The 19137-nt window shown below is 41.1% G+C and overlaps 1 protein-coding gene across 1 annotated transcript in view; it reads right to left on the minus strand.

The window, feature by feature from the left end:
* Window positions 1-2092: 2092 nt before the first annotated feature.
* Window positions 2093-19137, minus strand: part of b4galt5 (UDP-Gal:betaGlcNAc beta 1,4- galactosyltransferase, polypeptide 5) — a 29462-nt gene continuing 12417 nt past the window's right edge. Inside the window, exons 2-9 of the mRNA XM_085905952.1 lie at window positions 10712-10828; window positions 10497-10610; window positions 9888-10015; window positions 9160-9276; window positions 8459-8646; window positions 8239-8361; window positions 7767-7868; window positions 2093-7119 (exon numbers count right to left, since the gene is read on the minus strand). Coding sequence (XP_085762078.1) covers window positions 6972-7119; window positions 7767-7868; window positions 8239-8361; window positions 8459-8646; window positions 9160-9276; window positions 9888-10015; window positions 10497-10610; window positions 10712-10828 — 1037 coding nt within the window. The 3' untranslated portion in view covers window positions 2093-6971. The remainder of the gene's footprint in view (window positions 7120-7766; window positions 7869-8238; window positions 8362-8458; window positions 8647-9159; window positions 9277-9887; window positions 10016-10496; window positions 10611-10711; window positions 10829-19137) is intronic.

The raw sequence follows: 19137 nt of genomic DNA on the forward strand, positions 1-19137 counted from the left end.
ATTTATATTGCATTTTTCTATAGGCCGACGATAAAATCTGGGTCGGTTATTGTTGCACACTTCGATGTTGCAAAATACAGATAAATTGGTCATCGTGGCTGCCGTAAAGAAGATGAAGAAAGAAAAATGAAGAAAATGACAAAGACGAAGGCAATGAAGAAGGTGAAGAAGAAAGCCAAGAAAGAGACAAAGAAGCCCATTTGCTGTCAGTAGATGCAAGCGACAAAATATTTTTATCTGTTTCACGCACGCACGCACGCACGCACGCACACACACACACACGCGCACACGCACACGCACACGCACACGCACACGCACACACACACACACACACACACACACACACACACACACACACACACACACACACACACACACACACACACACAATTTCCTGTAAGGCACTGTTCCCTTACTCAAACCTCTGATTTAACCAGATATGAGCGAATGGCCCCTTCAGTGCATGATGTCAGAGCTTCATATGAAAGGTACACACAAAGCTAAAAATTGTCACAAGCTAAAGGGCATATATGAGTGTGTGCGCATGTGAGTGTGTGTGCGTGTAAACACTGAGGAGAGACACACAAACAACTATAAGCTCCCAAACTAACAGAAGAGGAAGCACGGGTGAAGAGAGACACTGATCTAATTCTGCACCAGTGAAGGCCACAAATCCAATTGTTCCCAATCTGTTTCCTGATGTAGATTTCAGTTTAAGGCTCTCTGTAGAGCGATGTGTACCAGGTCAGACACACAAGCAACAGAGGTGCCTTCAAGGACATCAAAACCAGTCAGTGGCGTGCCACTTGGATGCATTATCAACTGGGATCTATGCTTGTGTGTCTGTCTGTACATACGCACATTCATACACACACAAAAATGCCACTTTCAACTAATGTAGTGAGGAGGATGACATTAAAGTGGCCATCAAAGGGAATTTAAGTGAAGGCAATCAGGCCGTCCGTTCCTGTCGATGAGGTGTTTCTTGTTCATTTTTCAAGGCTTAGGCAAGCCTACCTGCGATGGTCTATTTGTTAAAGCCCAGATTATAAAATGACACGTGACTTGCTGCATGTCGAATGTTCGAAGCCGCTAAAGAATTCAATGAGTTATGGTCTCTGCAGCTCGATCGCAAAAAGAAATATGCAAGCTTACCCGTCCAGCAATTGCCTAGAAAAAAAGATTGGAAAAACCGTTAACGCTAAATTCTACAGAAAGTCTCTTACCGGAAGTTGCGCACGTTTTTCTCCATGAGAGCCATGAGGAAAAAGGTGCCTAATTCAGCTTATTAGGGAGGTGGTCTTTCCAGGGCTGAAGTTGACTGAGGCCCCTTTGTTGATTCCAGTTAGAAATTTATGATTCACTGATCGCTTTTACGTGCTCACTTGAATCATTCATATCACCAGCATTTCTTGCACAGCCCTAATAAAGATACATGCCAAGAGAGTTGAAGAGCTCGCCTGCGTGCGTGAGTGATGGCCAAGTGGCAGTGGTCTCAGCATACCAAAGAGCTTTATTGCCAGGATGCCATTAATGTGGATACTCCAGCAACTCTGCATCAATCTTGGGCATGCACAGGATGATTTTTGCAAATGTCAAGTTTCCAATGAGTGGGATATGTTGTCGGGTTGGCTAAATTCGAGTGAAAAGAAAGAGGGAAGCAGTTGTGGCTATATTCTGTGTAGTTTTTTTCTCCCCACTGATTGACTACTAGAAGTCTTTACTGTTTGGGTATTTAAAAGGGGACACGCTGAGCTTTCTCGCTGCTTGTTGCACTACAGGCTTTTAGTTTTCAGGCTCCTTCAGAGATATAACATTAGAATCCAACCAAGGTCATTTTAGAGCAACAACCAGACTTGATCTTGTCACAAGCCAAGACTAACAATTGAACCCTTTTACTGTATGGGCTCTGATTTGCTTAAGCGCCAACGTAAACTCTTCAGTGGCCAACCAGCGTATATGCTCACGTTTGCAGTGAAATGTAACCAAAATATGAGGAAGACTTAAAAATGGAGTCACCAACCACATTGGGGAGGCTTGGCCATTGCCAGTAACCGATAGGCGATGCGGAACATAAAGACAGAGCCGTTGCATCTTTACAAGTTTTTTTATTGGTGTACTTCGACAATAACGATGGTATAAAAGAAAATCCCCATCATACAAATTTCTATAATCAAAAGATAAATATGCCAATACACAAACAGATCCACGTAAGGCTGACATCAACTTTTGACAAGTGGTTTAAAGTGACTCTAATTCAGGGATCATGTCCCTCTTTACAGTCAGGGACAATATCGAGTCAATAATTTACTCATTGATAATTTGGTGGAGTCTGTTTCTTGTCATTATTGGTTCAAATTCATAGAAAATGAATCATTGGATATTTTGGAGCAGATTGCGTCGCTGGTTTGGGTGCCAGTATTTTTGTCGCATTTAAAGCACATGGTGTTTTTGGCAGACGTCTTTGCAGCCTTACAGTGACGCCCACACATTTACACTCCAACTGCCGTCACCCTTGGAGATGTCACGAGCAGAAAAAGAATACAAAGGCAGGTGCCCACTTCTGCCGTGACACATTACGTCAATACCAGCATCTTAAGTGAGGGAGGCCACTTGAATGTAGAACACATCTGCAAATGTGAGAGGAATCAAAATTTGGGGAAGCGAGGATACTTTTTTTTTTTTAAGGTTAGAAAAAAAGGATGTGCTGGGAAGCAGAGATGCAAAGACATTGATGTCGTCACTATGTAAGCTTCACATGAATGGCACCCGTACCAGCCAAACCCACTCCAAATCCTTGTTCTTTATGCTACCATCTGTAGTAAATTTAAGACCTTATAGATTTTCTAAAACACTACACACAACAATATTTACAATGGATAACTTGATATGCACTTATCGAAATTTAAATATTTTGCTTGTAAAAAAAAAAAAAAAAAAAAAATTGAGTGAAAAACACTGCAATAAATTAAGAAGCTTTTAAGGCTGCCAGTTTTATCAGATGCCCAAGTATGGTTCCTTCATTTAAACCAGCATAGAATGGATCAGAACAGGTGAGGTTATGGTATCATGAGCAGCAGGCTTCATCTTTGCCTGAACTGAGACCAGTTACAATATATATATATTCATATATATATATATAAATATATAAATATATATATAAATAATAGAAGAGGTACTTGACTGGCCAGCATGCTCCTATCACCAACTGAAAAACAATCAATTTTCTGTTTTGGACAAAAGCATGAGAGTGCAGACTGATTTATAGTTTTACAAGCCAGTCTAAGTGTCATAGGAGGAAGAAAAAAAAATTCATTTTTAATTCATCAGCAGGCAGATGAAGCTGCTTGTTCTACATTATTGAAAATGAAGCCCAATACTGACTTTACACTGACAAATCAGGTCTCTTCATATAGCGAGCACCATTCGTGTCAAATCCTCATGTGAATGCTCCTAACCTTAACCATTTGGTTCTTTCTATATGTCCATTGAGCTTTTAATTTAAAGCAATGATGAAGTAAAACATATACAGTGTTTCATGTAGAAGTGTCAAGAAAATAAAGAACCTGCCGAGTTTCACTACCAGGCCCCTATAAATCATTATCAGTGCAGGAAAAGAAAACTACAAAAATCTCAACTCTAGAAAGAGTGCAGTTCCACCTCTGGAGGGTTCCGCCATTTCACTCAAACACGCATGAAGAAGCTTTTGTCCTTTACACAAATTCTGTGACTATCCACGACTGCCACTGAGCATCTCTTGGTAGTTTGGTTCGGAGGTAAATATGCACTTTGACGCTGAATCAGAACAAACAATCTCTTGATGGTTGAATACAGTAGAAGAAGCACATTTCCACGTGTTGCCCCAAAACAAGCAAGCACAGTGAAAACTCAGTTTTCCTATTTCCTGGTATATGTTAAGTATTTCGACCATTTTCTACGCGTTGTTAAGTTGTGTGGCTTATTTGACAGCAAGGCGTATTCCACCAAGCAAGGTTTCAGTAACAAATCAGTAGCATTAACCCTCACGGTCCGCTCTCCAAAATCTAGAAAACATCTCCTGTCAAAAATCAGACTTTCAAAATAAAAGTACATAGACACACTTTCTTGAGCAACATTAAGGAACAGTCGTTCTTAAAAAAAAAAAAAAAAGACAAGCACAGAATAGAATAAATATGCCACTAAAGGGCCAAATGAAGCATGGCGAAACATTTTAAACTGTGGCACGTTTGTTTTGAAGGCCTGATTTTTGACAGGATGTTATGCCATTTGTTTTGCCCCAACTTGTCCAGGTGATGCCAAGCCGATCGGGAGGCTCGTTATTATTTTGAGTAGTTAATTAAAGCTTGTATTGACGAATGCTCCTTGCCATCAGTTAAAGTTTCATAAAGAAAACGAGTAACACGACAATCCAATAAAGGACAACATTTCTCGTTGTAAACATTAAACCCGTTGAAAAGTTCATTCAGCCACTTCACGAGTCATTTGAATTTATCATTTCACATTGTTTTAGGATATAACGCAGAAGATATTTACTTAAGAGATGATACTATTTCCTGTAGGAAATCTTGCTTTAGATTTCATGGAATTCAATTTTAGTCAAACTTTCTGGAATGGATTTATGAAAACCAAGGTTTTACCGAAATGCCAAATCGATTTTTTTCCCTACATTTTTAGATGATGGAAGAGTTGTAGTTTTACATCTACAACTGTGATTAGTTAATAGGAATGATCTGACTGTTCTTGGAATAGTTTTGAAAAAGCGCATGGGGAAACTTCTGAGAGAGAAGCTATCAAGCAGGTCAGCGCCATTAACACTCTAAAAGGAGGTGCTCAATGAAAGCCATGAGGAGCTTACACGTAATTGGCTTTCTTGCGCTTCCAGCGGTTGTCACACAAAATGGCGTCCTCAGACGTGTCTGCTGAGCAAATCAACACACACCATCTTAAACGGGTCCCGTTCTACTTGGTCAGACCTTGCGTCTGGATGAAATAAAGCTGCTCCCAGGTTTAAACACAGGATCCGAACCACACAACCCCCACACAAATAACACATGACTACAAGATTCAGTGCGTCTAACACGGCCTGTCATACATCTTGTCATAATCAGCACACATCAACCGGCAGAAATTAGAATAACAAAAACAATTACAGAAAATAATCCATAAGGGATCAAATAAATAAAAAGAGGTCCAGCCTCACTGTGGGAACAACAATAATTCATCGCCCACCCTCACCCCACAAAATAACACACATACATCTTAAATGCATACAAGGTGATATGAGTGAAATGGAGTAGCTTCGTGACGAGACGACAGCCAGTGAGAGCGTATCTGTGTGTGTGTGTTTTTTTTTTAATGTTTAGATTGAAATGGTCAATTCAGAGCACACTTAAATCAAACAAGGGCAATTACTTGACAGCCGTGTACTCGATGAACATCAGCCGGTGTCGATGCGCGATGTTCGACTCGCAAGCTGCTCGACAACACAACCTGACAGGGTTGGTCATCGACGGTATAGAAGCTGATGCCTTAAATATTCAGATCTGCGTGAAAGAGGATTTTACTTTTAAAATAATATTACTGAAGGCAGGCATCAATATATTACCAAAGTTTTACAGTGGTGGTGGTGGTGGGGGGGCACTATGCAATCGGACAAATCAATCAAAAGCTTCTGTAAACACCATCTGGACAGTGACAGCCATCAAGTGTGATCTAGTTAGATCATGAAAACTGAGGCGATCACAAAAACAAAACAAAAACGGCCTGTGATTACGCCCGGCAAACAAAGCGGGGTCTGAAGACAATCCTGTCACTCCGACTCTGATGACACGACAACTTGATCCATCCAAGCCATTTGCATAGGCTCTCCCTCGCTAACACACTCCCAGACAAGCACGCGGTCATGCAGAGGTTCTGAGAAGACGCCCTTTTTCCATCGGGTGGCGTGTTGACTTAGCCAAAGGTGCGCTGACCGCAACCTTTGCATACGCAGTCTTTCCGCCTTCGTAGTCCAATGCGAGTATACGCTAGCACCTGGGCTATTGCATCTGTTTCATGAGGCAGTCGGGTCCAAAGTCATCTCTGTGATATTACAGCTTATTGCTAACAGGACAAGCAACGCTTTTCCCACCTACAGCCACTCCCTCGCTGGCAGCCACGTACACCCAAAGCAACATTGCAAACACAAATATCACAGTCTTCGAATGGTACGTTCACAGGGTAAAATATAGCTGTAAGAAATTATCAAGGTATTTATATACTCTAAATTTAGCGTAAACTATCTCACATATAGATGATTGAAAACACTCTTCATAGTTCTCTTCGTTTGTAGATTTTGGCATACCTTTTGCAGAACCAGCTGCAAGCTTCCGTGTGGTAAAAGGTGTGCGTGTATGTGTGTGAGTGTGTGAGCGCTCGCTCGCTCGCTCGCTCGCAGATGTGTATGCGTGTGTTTGTGCATGCAAATGTTTTCACAGGACTACTGCATTCATGTAAGGAGTAAGAAGTGCAAAAGCAAAAATAATAGACCACGTCATCACGTTTTAAGTCAAACTGCTGCGCACGTGCAAGAGTGGCAAGTGTGTCTCATGGCCTATTTTATAGAACTAATGTAAACTGAAGTGCAGGGATGAGTTAATCGCAGACTCAATGAAGAAAATTAATGACTTGATGGGTGTTGAAGGCCAAAATGGTGCAAAAGGCATGTGGACACTGAAGACTAGATAATTCCAGATGAGTGAAGTGGTGGACTGTGGCACAAACAAGTGCAGCGTTTATCCTTATTTTCTTGTATGATTTAGCCAATGCGTATTTTGAGTCTCCGTATTTTTTTTCTTTTTTGCATACCCACAAAAGAAACAAAGCACGAACAAACTAAAACGCTTTTCAGCAGTGCCGCAACTGGTGAGATATGGCTGATGTCCCAGAAGACTTTTGATTCCCGGGTGGTTCTCAGTCCAGCTCTGCCTACATCAGTAGTCGGCTACAGGTGCAAGATTTCTGCTCAAGCTGACCGTGATGTTGGTGTAAAGAGGCCTCTTGGACACTAGGGGGGAGTAGTTTAAGTTGTTCAGGCCATCCACTTTCTGCCTCTCCTTTGAATGGCGAAGAAGACTATACCTGCGAGAGCAATCAGACAATTCATCAGGTTGGTGGGTTTCAATAGTTTTTTCTTCAACTACTATAGTGACGCCTTGAAACACCAGTGACCCAAGTTTTTCGAGGTAGGGGCTGTGATTTGACGAAATCTCACTTTAACTTATGAACGTTTTACGCAACTGATATTTGATCTCAAACTATTGTATCAACACATGTAAACTGACAACTCTGAGATGGCTTTATGTGTTCCTGAAATTGGGGGTTGACTTCCCCTTTTAAAAAAGTTTTTTTTGGGGTGGGTTGGAACGGATTAATGGCATTTCCAATCATTTCAATGGAGAAAGATGATCTGAGATATTAGTGTAGTCATGGAGCGAATTAAACTCATCTGCAATGTATTGCTAGGGTAAAATTGATTGGTGGACAAATAATATTTACAAACAATTTGAATGAAATGAATGCAACTTGAACTTTCCCAGTGAGGATGACTTGTCCTGAGCGATTTGAAATATGTCACATGCAAAGTCTTGAACCAACAAGTTTGAATTCCCTTCAAGTCATTGCTCGGGCTTCTCATGTGACTGGCTCACATGAGCCTAAGCTTCGTTCCAATTAGAGGGTACCAGAGCGCGTGTGAATGAGTGAGTTTAGCATGCAACGACACTGACCTCCCCAGGAACTGGACCTCTCCGCGATGGTGGTGTGGAATGGACATGTACCGCCCCAGCTCTCCGTGTGGTCTGCTTACGGTGTAATTGGCAAACAGCACTCTACAAACACATTTGGTGCTCATTGATGCATAAATGCTCCGTTGGTGACACTAATTACCATATGTTCATAGTATGCCTGTCAAGACTACGCACGCAGCTTGAAACATAAAATAGACAAACAAGTATAGTACACGATTGAAATTGGTAATAAAAGACCAGCGCTGTGTGTGTGCACAGCTGCATCTGATCAAAGCCAGTGGAAAGACAAATCTGTGTGACAAAAGGTAAATGGAGAGGACAAAAAAAAAAACCAGTACATAACCAGATTAGGTGGTTCGTTCAGCTCTTGGACATACTTAATGTTATATTGACAGGTTGCTGCAATTGTAGACTTTGATAGGACATGGTCTGTGTGTCTCTCTGTTCTTACCTGTTCCAAAGGTCATCATCCTCTCCTCCCCAGCCCCAGAACGCATTAGGAAATCCATTAATCTTATTGAACTGTCCCACTCTCAGGCCGCTCACACCGCCAAAGAACTCATTATACGGAAGCCTTTGAGGAACAATTAAACGTATATTAAATGAGTATCAAACATGAGCCGCACTTACTCGAGACCCCCATCCCCGAGGAGACCGTATCTGGGACTCACATGTACGAGTACTTGTCAAGCTTGACCGCAAAGTGTCTGGGCATGTCTGTGCAGCCATAGTAGTTCCTGTCATTCTCCATGAGGTGGTCCACATCATGGAAGACCAGACAGTCCCATTCCAGATCCTTCATGGCCTCTTTGTAGCCCACATTGAACAACATGGCTCGGTTGAAGGGCTCTGTGCCGGCCTGAATGGGGGATTGAAATTATTTAAGTGGCCAAGGAACACATGCGCCTGCTCATTGTGGGAGGATTTATAGCAACCTGCCATCCTTGTGAAATTTAAATGAAGGCCTTTGAAATCCCCCACAACAAATGCATTTAGCCATGAAGGTCACATGACTGAACCCATAAAACAAGTTGCCGGACTTCCTGTGTATGCCGCCATAATTAACATTACAAAAGGTTGATGAGAAGATAGTCAATGATGACAAATACAAATAATTAAGTTAAACACTTTTAGTCTATATTGAAGGAAATTTGGACCAAATTTGATTGAGCAATTTCACACTACAACAAAGGCCATTTTTTTTCTGACACAAGATAAGTAAAATGGATAGATGGATGGGAAAAAAAACCAAAATTTCTCCGGAATCTATCTTCCAATTTTCAAATTTATCTGTGTAGTTAGGCAAAGTATGCATCATTTTGAGAAGTCTCATCGCATTGCTAAATGTTTGGTAGTAAAGCTGGAAAAATACCTGCTCTATGACATAAAAGCCAAACTGGAGCCTCTGTTTCTGCAGCACTGGCACCAGATGTCTCAGGAGGATAGGAAGGTGCTCGTGTCGGTTCCTGAACGGGACTAAGATTGCCACCTAAGGCAACCAAAGAGACATGACTTAACATGCAGGTGCGCTTGCAACAAGGGAAAAATAAGAAATCTCATTTGTGCAATGATATCAGACATTCATTCAATTACATATGAAGCAAGGCAGTCATTGTCGGTCGAAAACTGCATTGGTGTTTCTACATGGGTTTGCAGGTAGGTATTCAAAACTGCATTTTGAGCTTCCTTTGAAAATGAATATAAAGCAAACAAAAGTCACATGAACAAAAAGCACTTGTTGGCTTGTTAGTTGAGAGAGTCAAGCTTGTTCAATTGGAGAGTGAATGTATAGATTTGTTTTTCGCACACTCTCGGGCCAAACAGACGTATGGCATGCAGGATTGCTGGTTACAAGCAAATAGTAGACCTCTTTGTTTTCTCAATGGAAAAACCCACTAAAACAACCAGAAGATTGATTGATTGAGAAACGATGACGGGGATGAACACAAAATATTCACAGGCATGCCTTTCTTCTGCATGTCAACTTGTTTGGCTTCAAATGAAATTATCATACAGAGAAAATCAAGTGTGCTCATCAAGGGTTGACTATTTTATGCATGCATTTTGGTGAATGCTCCTCCGCAGTGTGTGGTGACATACCTTCCAGCGAGGTAAACAGTCTTTGGGCTTCCAGTGGCCTCCTGAGGCCAAAGTTGTCTCTTCTTGCAGCAGTGATCTCTCTACATCCTCCAGTGACACTTCAGTCATATTCACCTCCAACCTACCCTCTTGTGTTTGCAGGCAAAAAAAAAACAAAAACGAAACAAACAAAAACACGGTTTTGTATCATATGAAACAGTGGAAAGAAAAACAACAAAAAGCAATATGCGTTAATGATTACAAAAGCTGGTTAGTGAATGAGCACGTAGGAGGTAGTGAGAGCAAAGTGATTGAAACGCTTTAACGGTTGAGACCTCTGAAGCATAATTAGGCACATTAAGTTATTCCGTGCAATGACAACATTTGTATTAATCATCAATCAAAACTGAAATTAAAACACCATAACTGCAACCCAATAGGGAAAAAAATGTTACAGTGGTCAAGAGGTATTTTTTAGAGAGAGAGAAAGTAATGAGAGCTGATAAAGAAATCGATAATTTTGACACCCAAAAAACACCAGAAAGAACAGATTGGGCTAAGTGGCAACAAAAGATAACCCGAACAATGAATGTTTGAAGAAAAATAAAATAAACTCAACAATGAACTTACTCATGGAGGGCAGCTTCTGAGGGCAAACTTGTGAGGGGAGATACGTGAAGCCCTCAGGGAGGTATGCAGTGGGAGGAGCATCACTCTCGCTCATGTTGAAGTCATAAGAGTAATCTGGAAAAGGGCAAAATTGTCAATCCTTGTCTTTACACAATTATTCGTGCATGGGCCGTCCAATCCTGGCGGGCCTCAGGGTAGAGAGATGTGTCAAGTACCTGTGCCATTGCTGTAAGCACCCCTCACCACCTGCTCCAGGACCTGAGCACCGATATTCTTCACATTTTCTCTGATCCGGATCCCTCTGGCTTGGACCATGAACACGTACTCGTTCACTTTGGAAAGAGACAAAGACAAACTTTAGGTTTGAGTTTCCAGTCCATGTGTTTAATCTTAGCACGTTTTCCAAGAACTGATGCTGCCGTCCCGCAGACATCAGAAACTATATACATACTGTATTTTATGTTTTCATTTGTTAACATTTTGGCAGGCAGAGAAAAGAAAAGCTCATTCAAGTTAGGAACTCATTCCAAACTTTAAACAATGTCTGTAAGTGAAAAAGTCTTGACCAATGTGCAATGTTAAACACAAACAAATATTTAAGTAAAACTTTTCTGATCATTCTGGCATGCAGCAAAGTTCATACAAAGGTATGCTGAGCATGAGCTTGATCCATCCAGTATTGTGAATCATTTCTTTAAATTACAACTACTTTTGTCTAATATTTAACAGTACCATCCTCATTACAAGTTGGAGAACCATTAAATATTATCTAAGTGTTATTTTTTAGTGTGCAGCAAAGTTTGGATTGTAAACCATATCCCTTCTAATATTTAACAAGTCAACAACTACAATCTTAATCAGCGATGAAGAGGAAACTGAACTCTACACAAATTGATCGACTCCTTTCGTAATGTATTACAATGTGGTCCCTTGTTAGGCAACACAATTCATCTGACTGTGAGTCACCAATAATGATTTGTAATGGAAAAAAACCCAACAAGAGAAAAAATAAAACAGTTTTTGTACATTTTCAATGTAAATACTGCAAGCGTGAGATCATCGCGCCAAGTGGTGGAAAAAACAGGAAGGCAGGTCTTTCGCCTTACAGGTGGATCAACAAGCAGTGAATGATTTACAAAGGGGACACCTCCCTCTCTTGACTCTTTATGACATGTTGAACACATGATGTTAACGTGACTGGAAAGTCCCCAGACTGTGGGTGAAAATCGCCCTGGCAATTTGTTCAAGGATCAGCGGAACAGCAAAGTAAGCACTTTTGTTTTTGTCTCTTTGTCATCTGAATTCCAATATCAGATCATCAGCATCCTATGGCTAGGTACTACATGACTTTCTCAAAAACAGGCTCATAACAAGGGACAAAAAATGGGAGATGAAACCACTTGGCCATAACTCCTTGAACCATATTTGGACTTCTTTTATTTGTTGTTTCACTGGGGGAAAAACATGCTAGCACAACACTGCTGAATTGCTTCCTCTGTGAACCTGCGATTCAGCACAATCCCTCCACCACTAATCCAGACCAAGCAATCCCAACATGATGCACACCCCTCCATGAATGCAAGTCCATGTATTTGTGCATGCGCGTGTGAGTAATACCGCTGAGCTATAAATCCACTGGATGTGATTTGTCATCGGTAATTGTATTACCGTTTCCATCACATTCATCTTGTTCAGCACAAAGTACCTAGTTTACAGGACTAGACACTCATGGTTACACAGTGAATTTAGCAGAAGCTAGCAGTATTCACCGGGTATCAAAGAACTCGTATGAATACTACATCGTTCGTGACAAACTTCTTGAGCATCACCGCTAAAATGTCTGATGCTGGTGGGCTCTCTGACACGGATGCGTGCAATCTCTCTCGCTGATGACACTCTGTGGTGCCATATGATGGAAAATTGCTCAGAGTATTTTGGCATGTGACCCAGTCCTACAGGCACCAAGCTTCTTGTCCTTCCCATGCTTGTGAAGCATACGGAGATAGTTCTCCTGCTGCTACATACATGTGAATGCTAGGGATGGACATTTGGCATTTTACTCAAGTTTGAAAATTATGAATGAATACTGTGCGTGTCACATTTAAATCTTGCGTACTTTCAGCACTCGCACATTAAGGTATTGATGGGTAAAATTGGTGATTGGCGAATAGTTAAGATTTTGCATATTGTGATTAATCAATCAATTCCACAAATCTGACAATTCTCAATGGTCAAATAAATCACAAATAGGTTTTAATGTCCATTTGTAGTGACTGCAGCTTCATATTGCCAAGTTCCACTACACTGTAGACAAAGCAAAAGGCCTGGTCAGTGTAATGTTTCATTGAAAAATGGTGGCCGCTCCTCTTCAAAAGGACAGTGACTGTATTCTTTCAAGGGTCGGTTGAGATTGCGGGAAATTCTCTTACAGGAGACAGATAGTGTCAACATTTGATTCAATTTAGAGCAAAGCAGCAGAGACACATCACCATGGAATGAAGTAATGGAGAGTGCAAGGCATTGGAGGCTACAAACAGTGACAAATGCAATTAGACACAAGAGACCTGGCATTCAGAGGAAGAAAATGCGGCGGTCGACAACAGAAAGTCGCTTGTGCCAGACAGTACTGGTAAACGGATGCGCGTGCTTACTACTGTACTGAACATAGATTCTTGACTTAATTGAAGGGACGTGATCAAATTGTATTATGCAATGGCATCACGGTTTCTGTGTTTTTGTACAATTCAAATTTTCAATTCAATTCAGATTTTGTAAATCGGCTCCGCCTACTGCCCGATGATGGCTGGGATAGGCTCAAGCACGCCCGCGACCCCCGTGGGGACTAAGCGGTTCAGAAAATGGATGGGCTCCGTTTTTATACAAACACCAAGTAACACAGTCACTCATTTCCCGGAATTGAGCGCTTGCACAAAGCCTCCAATGTGTTCGTGACTCAGTCTGAACCTTGTTTCTCATTCAGTGAGCATCATTCTGAGTGTTGATCCCAAGCATTTTGTAATGTATTCTACGGTTATTGCTCTTGTTTATCGAATACAACTGCGAGATAAAATATAATCGGGCCAAACAAAGTGCTGCGTTCCTACCCTTTAATGAAGAAATTTACACACACAATACGATAGAATTTAAGAAAGAACTTCTAGCGAGGTACGAAACCTTTACTGTACCATTTGATTTATACAAAACTAGCTATTCATGAAAATATATATATTCAATACTTTCATAGAATTCCCTTTTTCTCAAACTTTGTCAAAGAGTAATCTTGAAAACCGCGGTTCCGCTGTACTACATGATGATCGACTACACAATCCTATCTAGCATAAAAGCAGACCTTGAACGACCTTGCGTGCTATGGCTTGGACAGAACATACAGTCCACATGCCAAACTCCGCCCACCTCTTGATCAAGTTGACTGCACAAAGCACCACTCCACCTGTCTGCCCATCCCTACTTTATCACTTTTATCGCCTTCATCTCTCTCTCCTTTGCTGCTTGCGTAATGTCATTTCCAACAGGTTGTGTTAAATCTGTTTGTACCCACATTGAATAATCTAAAAGGATTGGCCGGTGGTTTATGGCACAGCAATTTGCGCTGGAACAAGGGTTCATCAAAAACAGAAAAAGCCAAACTACCAGGAAACAAAATGACCCCTCCCCCACTCACTGGCCCGCAACCCCACTTTCATTTTTCCACTGAAAGGCAATTAACTCCACATTGTTAGCTCAGCAGTGCTAGGTGATCGGCCCCACTCTGCTGGCTCACTGATAAGAGCTGAAAGGCAGTTTTTCCTCCCTGCATGCAAACATGCGGTGACACAAGCACACTCCCTATACATGCACTCACAGGTTTCAGGGATTAAAGCTGTCACTCTGAGAAAAGGGCGATTTTTACCGCCACTGGATATCAGTGATGCCCACACACACCCAGGAAGTAAAGCAACATGACTGTCACTATTCCCAGTGAACACTGAATGCGTGTTATATCAGAGTCAAACTTAGACACATGACGTCCATCGGCAAAGTGACACTTTAAATTGGCCACAGTCTAGTTCAATATCTTACGGGAAAGGTAAACAGTTGACTACGCAACACATGAATACAAAACTCCTAGCATTGAACTGCAAAAGTGATATATCTGAATGTATTGATCTCTAGAGGATGTTTAGGATATGTTGTTGTTCAGCATTTATGATAAAGCTTCTTTTTAAACAAGCACATGAAATATGCTACCATTAGTAAGAAATGAACTATTATTAATCTTCCTGAAAGGAGACGAGCATGGTATTGCCTCCTTTAACCTTCTGTAAGTGATGTCGAGAAAGCCTGAGGCTGGAGTGGATCGATGTACACACACACGCGTGCACACTACACACACACATGGATCAATGTAAAAATGCATATCGTCTTCAATTTTGCTGAAGCAATCAATGATTGACTGGCAAGTTATGATGATATGACCAAACACTTATTGTGTATAAATACCTGCAGATATGATTCAGCTAATCAGATCTGTGTATTGTCCAATTTTCACGACTTCACTTGCTTAAAACAAGAAAATGGACGTTTACCGAGCAGTCCCTTGCTGCGTCGTTAAAAAATTTCCATAATGTATCTGTTGGCCAATCAGATGATATAATATAATCCCACGCTCTGTCATTTACCTTGATTTGAGCCTTTGGCGCCTGCTAAATTTTAAAAGTACCAAGTTCACCATCCCCACCCACAACCACTGTCACAAGTAATGTAAAGGTTATGTAAGCATTTACTGTGCAGATAAAGCATTCCCCAGGGGGGCATTGTGTGCTTACTTTGGGAGATATGTGCATGAAATGGCATTAAGGGTTCAAGTCAGCCAGAGGGGGGACAAGTCTTGAAATGTAATGAGTTCAGAGGGGGGAAAAAAAATAGAGCCAAAAATATTAAAAGAAAAATATCAATACGATCAGGCAAACTAATGCCACTTACTGTGTTTACTGAAAAATTTAGGATGTGTCAAAATCTGCCAATTAAAAACAATTGCTCGTTTGGAGTAAATGAACCAAAGGTATTGTACTTTTTCACTGTTTTTCACAGGAAAACAGAAGGATGCCAGTCTTTCAAATTATTATGGATAAAGAATAGAGATAAATGAGAAAATATGAATTGACCGCATTGATGATACAATAATCACAAGACACCAGTCACACAGGGAGTCTGTAATAATAATTCTTTCTTCATGTGGTTAACATGATATAAAGGAAGTAGTGGTAATAGTAGTCACATGCCAGTCATGAAATGATCATGAGAGTCCTTTGAGTCCTTCAGCACTGGGCACACAACAGTACGTTTACGAAAACTAAACTATGGCAAAAAATTCATACCAGACTTCTAACAAACCTCCGTCCTCAAATGTTGGATAAACACACTGGAACAGGCTGGAAACCGAATTTCTCTTGCATGATCTTTTAAATGCCTCAATCCCTCTAATATGGAGTATGAATCAGTCTCAACAATGAACACCCAAGCAAAGAGGAAGTGTGTAGTGGTCAACAAGGAACTGAATACTAGTATGCTCCAATGGGTAAGGAAGTCAACATTTGAAGTATTTTTATTTAAAAAAAAAAAAAAAAAACTAAAAATAATTTAACTGTGAAATGGTGATGGAGCAAGTGAGACTATTCAAGTATCAAGAGTTGTAGCTTAAGCTTGAAATGAAATTTTTCAGAATTTTGGGAATCCAAGAACATTTTAAACAAGACCAACTTGTACGTCTGACCATGGTTACCCTAACAAATAGAAAAAGGTTGATAATGAAGAAGGCTACCTCAGGCATTCGGCTACGACATTCACGAAACGTTGAGACATCCCTTTAACAGCTCTGTTTCTACCTATTAGCAGGTAGCATCTCATAAATCATCAGGAGATTAGCATCATCACCAGCACCAACCAAATTTAGTAAGCATATGCATCTGGCACTTCAGAGGGAAGTGTGAAAAAAAAAATGAAGAGACCAGGGAGACGAGGGTTCGTATTGTTTTGTGATCTCCGCATGCCCTGGCTCTACACGCCAGGAATCTTGGTCTTTGGAGTACGGAACTACTTGTATGTGCGTGAATACAGTGATTTCTCCAGATTATTTTCTTTCTCTATGCTGAAAATGAAAGTCTGTATACGTCAGTATCTGTATAAGTCCACGCTCCTTCAACTCGGTGGAAACATTCATGCTGAAAGACGCAGCAGAAAAGGATACTTTTGGAACGAGGAGGAAACCTACTGCCTTATTTCTGTGGTGAGTGACATGAATATAATGTGTTTCATTTATAGCAGAAAATAACAAGCGAAAATGACGTCTATATTAGGGTTAGGATGATTCACCGATATGATTCGGAAAATCGATACGACCTGTAAGATGCAGTTGCATCGTATCGCACCGCACCGCACCGGATCGCATTGTTTTAAAATTAAATCGTACTGTATCGCAGGAGATGGGAGAATCGTATCGCATCTTATCATTGACAATTCCATGAATCGTGAATGCATCCAATCGTTGGCAGTATATCGAGATGTGTATTGTATCGCTTTGATGGTGAAGATTCCCAACCCTATAGTATACACACTGTACTAGGGTTGGGAAGATTCACCGATATGCATCAGAAAATCGATACGACCTGTAAGATGCAGTTGCATCGTATCGTATTGCACCGGATCGCATTGTTTTAAAATTAAATCGTACTGTATTGCACCGTATCGCAGGAGACGGGAGTTTTCGCATGTTATCATTGGCAATTCCATGAATCGTGAATGCATCGAATGGTTGGCAGCGTATCGAGATGTGTATCGTATCGCTTTGATGGTGAAGATTCCCATCCCTAGTCTATATGCGTCATGACGTCAATGTGTGTCGTGGTTTCAATTGGGGTAGCTTCGTGCGAGTAGCTTTGTCTGGTCGGGCATGTAAACGCCTTATTCCTAAAGTTTCAAAAACCGTAATTTTGACCTTAACCCGAATATTGACTGCATGTAAACATAGTCACTGATGAGAAAAAAACATAGCTGGCCCAATGGCGAAGGGATTCAAAAGCACCGCAATTACATCAACATTGGCTGTGCAATATATACAGGCGATAGAGGAAATTAAAACAAAGAGACGAATACTCTGAGCAGATGTCCCTTTGACAGATTTGAAAGTCCAGATATGACATCAGCACTTATCACAGTCTCTGGCATCAGGCCTGCTTCCTGAGAGCCTCCAAAATCATCCCCCCTCTTTTTTTTTGCTTGCCATTTTCTCTTGGCTGGTCACATTCATTCATTAATACAATTTTCATTTATCTAAAGCATCTCACCCTTTCTCTCTCCCATTGTCTCTTTAAAATCAACAATCACAAAGTCTCTAGTAGTACGGTACAGGACTTTGTTTAATCAAGCAGAACAATTGAAAACTTCATGTTTGACAAATGCTCTTCAATACAAGTACCGATTTTTAATCTCATTATTCATTTGAACACAGATTTATAAACGTTACCTTCTCCACTTCAGCATTTGGACTAGTGAATTAAATGTTTGAACATTGTCGCATTGCTATTTAACCTGATTTGTCAGCTTCTGTGGTACTTCCACTGGGTTGAGCAAAGTCCCGGACCCGAAGAAAGCGCTGAGAGTCATGTTCTAGTAAGCTTCTGACACCATCACGTGCATCACTTGTGTGTTTAAATGAGTAGTTTCAGGGTCATCACAGCAATAAGCACCTTCAGTGACTTTGCCAGGAAAAATGCAAGTATGTTTGTTGAGTTCCCAGTTTCGTATGGCGAAATATACTTGATGAGCAAGCTCAACTCACTGATTGTACGTCATCATCACGTGAAACTGCTGCAAGAGTAGGCATTAGAGTTACGACACAAACTACAAGTTTTACGAGTTTTTCCTCTTTGCTTTGCTTTCACTTGAGATCGCAAACTTGAGATACGAGCGCTATATGATGTCAGTGACTCAACTCAGTTCAGAACAAAAGAAATTTGGATACTGTGTGTCAGGGGAGCCCATCGAGAGGTCCTATCCAGCCCATTTTATGTTTTCCTCCTCAATAACACCACACCCTGAAACATATTGGGTTAAAAACAATTTGTGTTAAATATTGGACCAGCTGGGTTGTTTTGCCCTAAACCCATTTTCATACAAGATAACTGCAGATGAAAGTGTTTGTTGCACCTCTAGTCAACAACCCAAAGTTGGATCAAACTGACCCAACCTCCTTGTTCAGTCCAATTTTCAACCCAGCACTTTTAAGGGTGCTGGTTCAAAAGCCTGATAACGATTCTGATGATTTGAATGTTGGAGGAGGGACACTTCCAACAAGCTAAAAAAGGGGCTCTCGAGCACCAGACTTGGGCACCCCTGCTGTAGTATGTTGTGAAGTGAAGTGCAATCAAAATATAGACTGCAGTGTGATAAATAACAAGCACCCATAATATACGCTTACAGAGCAGGGACACTGTGTCTGCTCAGCCCCCGGCCCCCCGAATACTCTGCTGCACCACAGTCCATGTGTGCTTATCAGCTTACTGTGTGCATTTGAGACCCCTCCCCTGAGTCATCATGTCTGCTGAGACGTTACACGGCACATAGACCAGATGCGCTGAAAGCT

Source organism: Syngnathus leptorhynchus, chromosome 1 (assembly GCF_054491065.1).
Source record: "Syngnathus leptorhynchus isolate UIUO chromosome 1, UIUO_Slep, whole genome shotgun sequence".
Lineage (NCBI taxonomy): Eukaryota > Metazoa > Chordata > Actinopteri > Syngnathiformes > Syngnathidae > Syngnathus > Syngnathus leptorhynchus.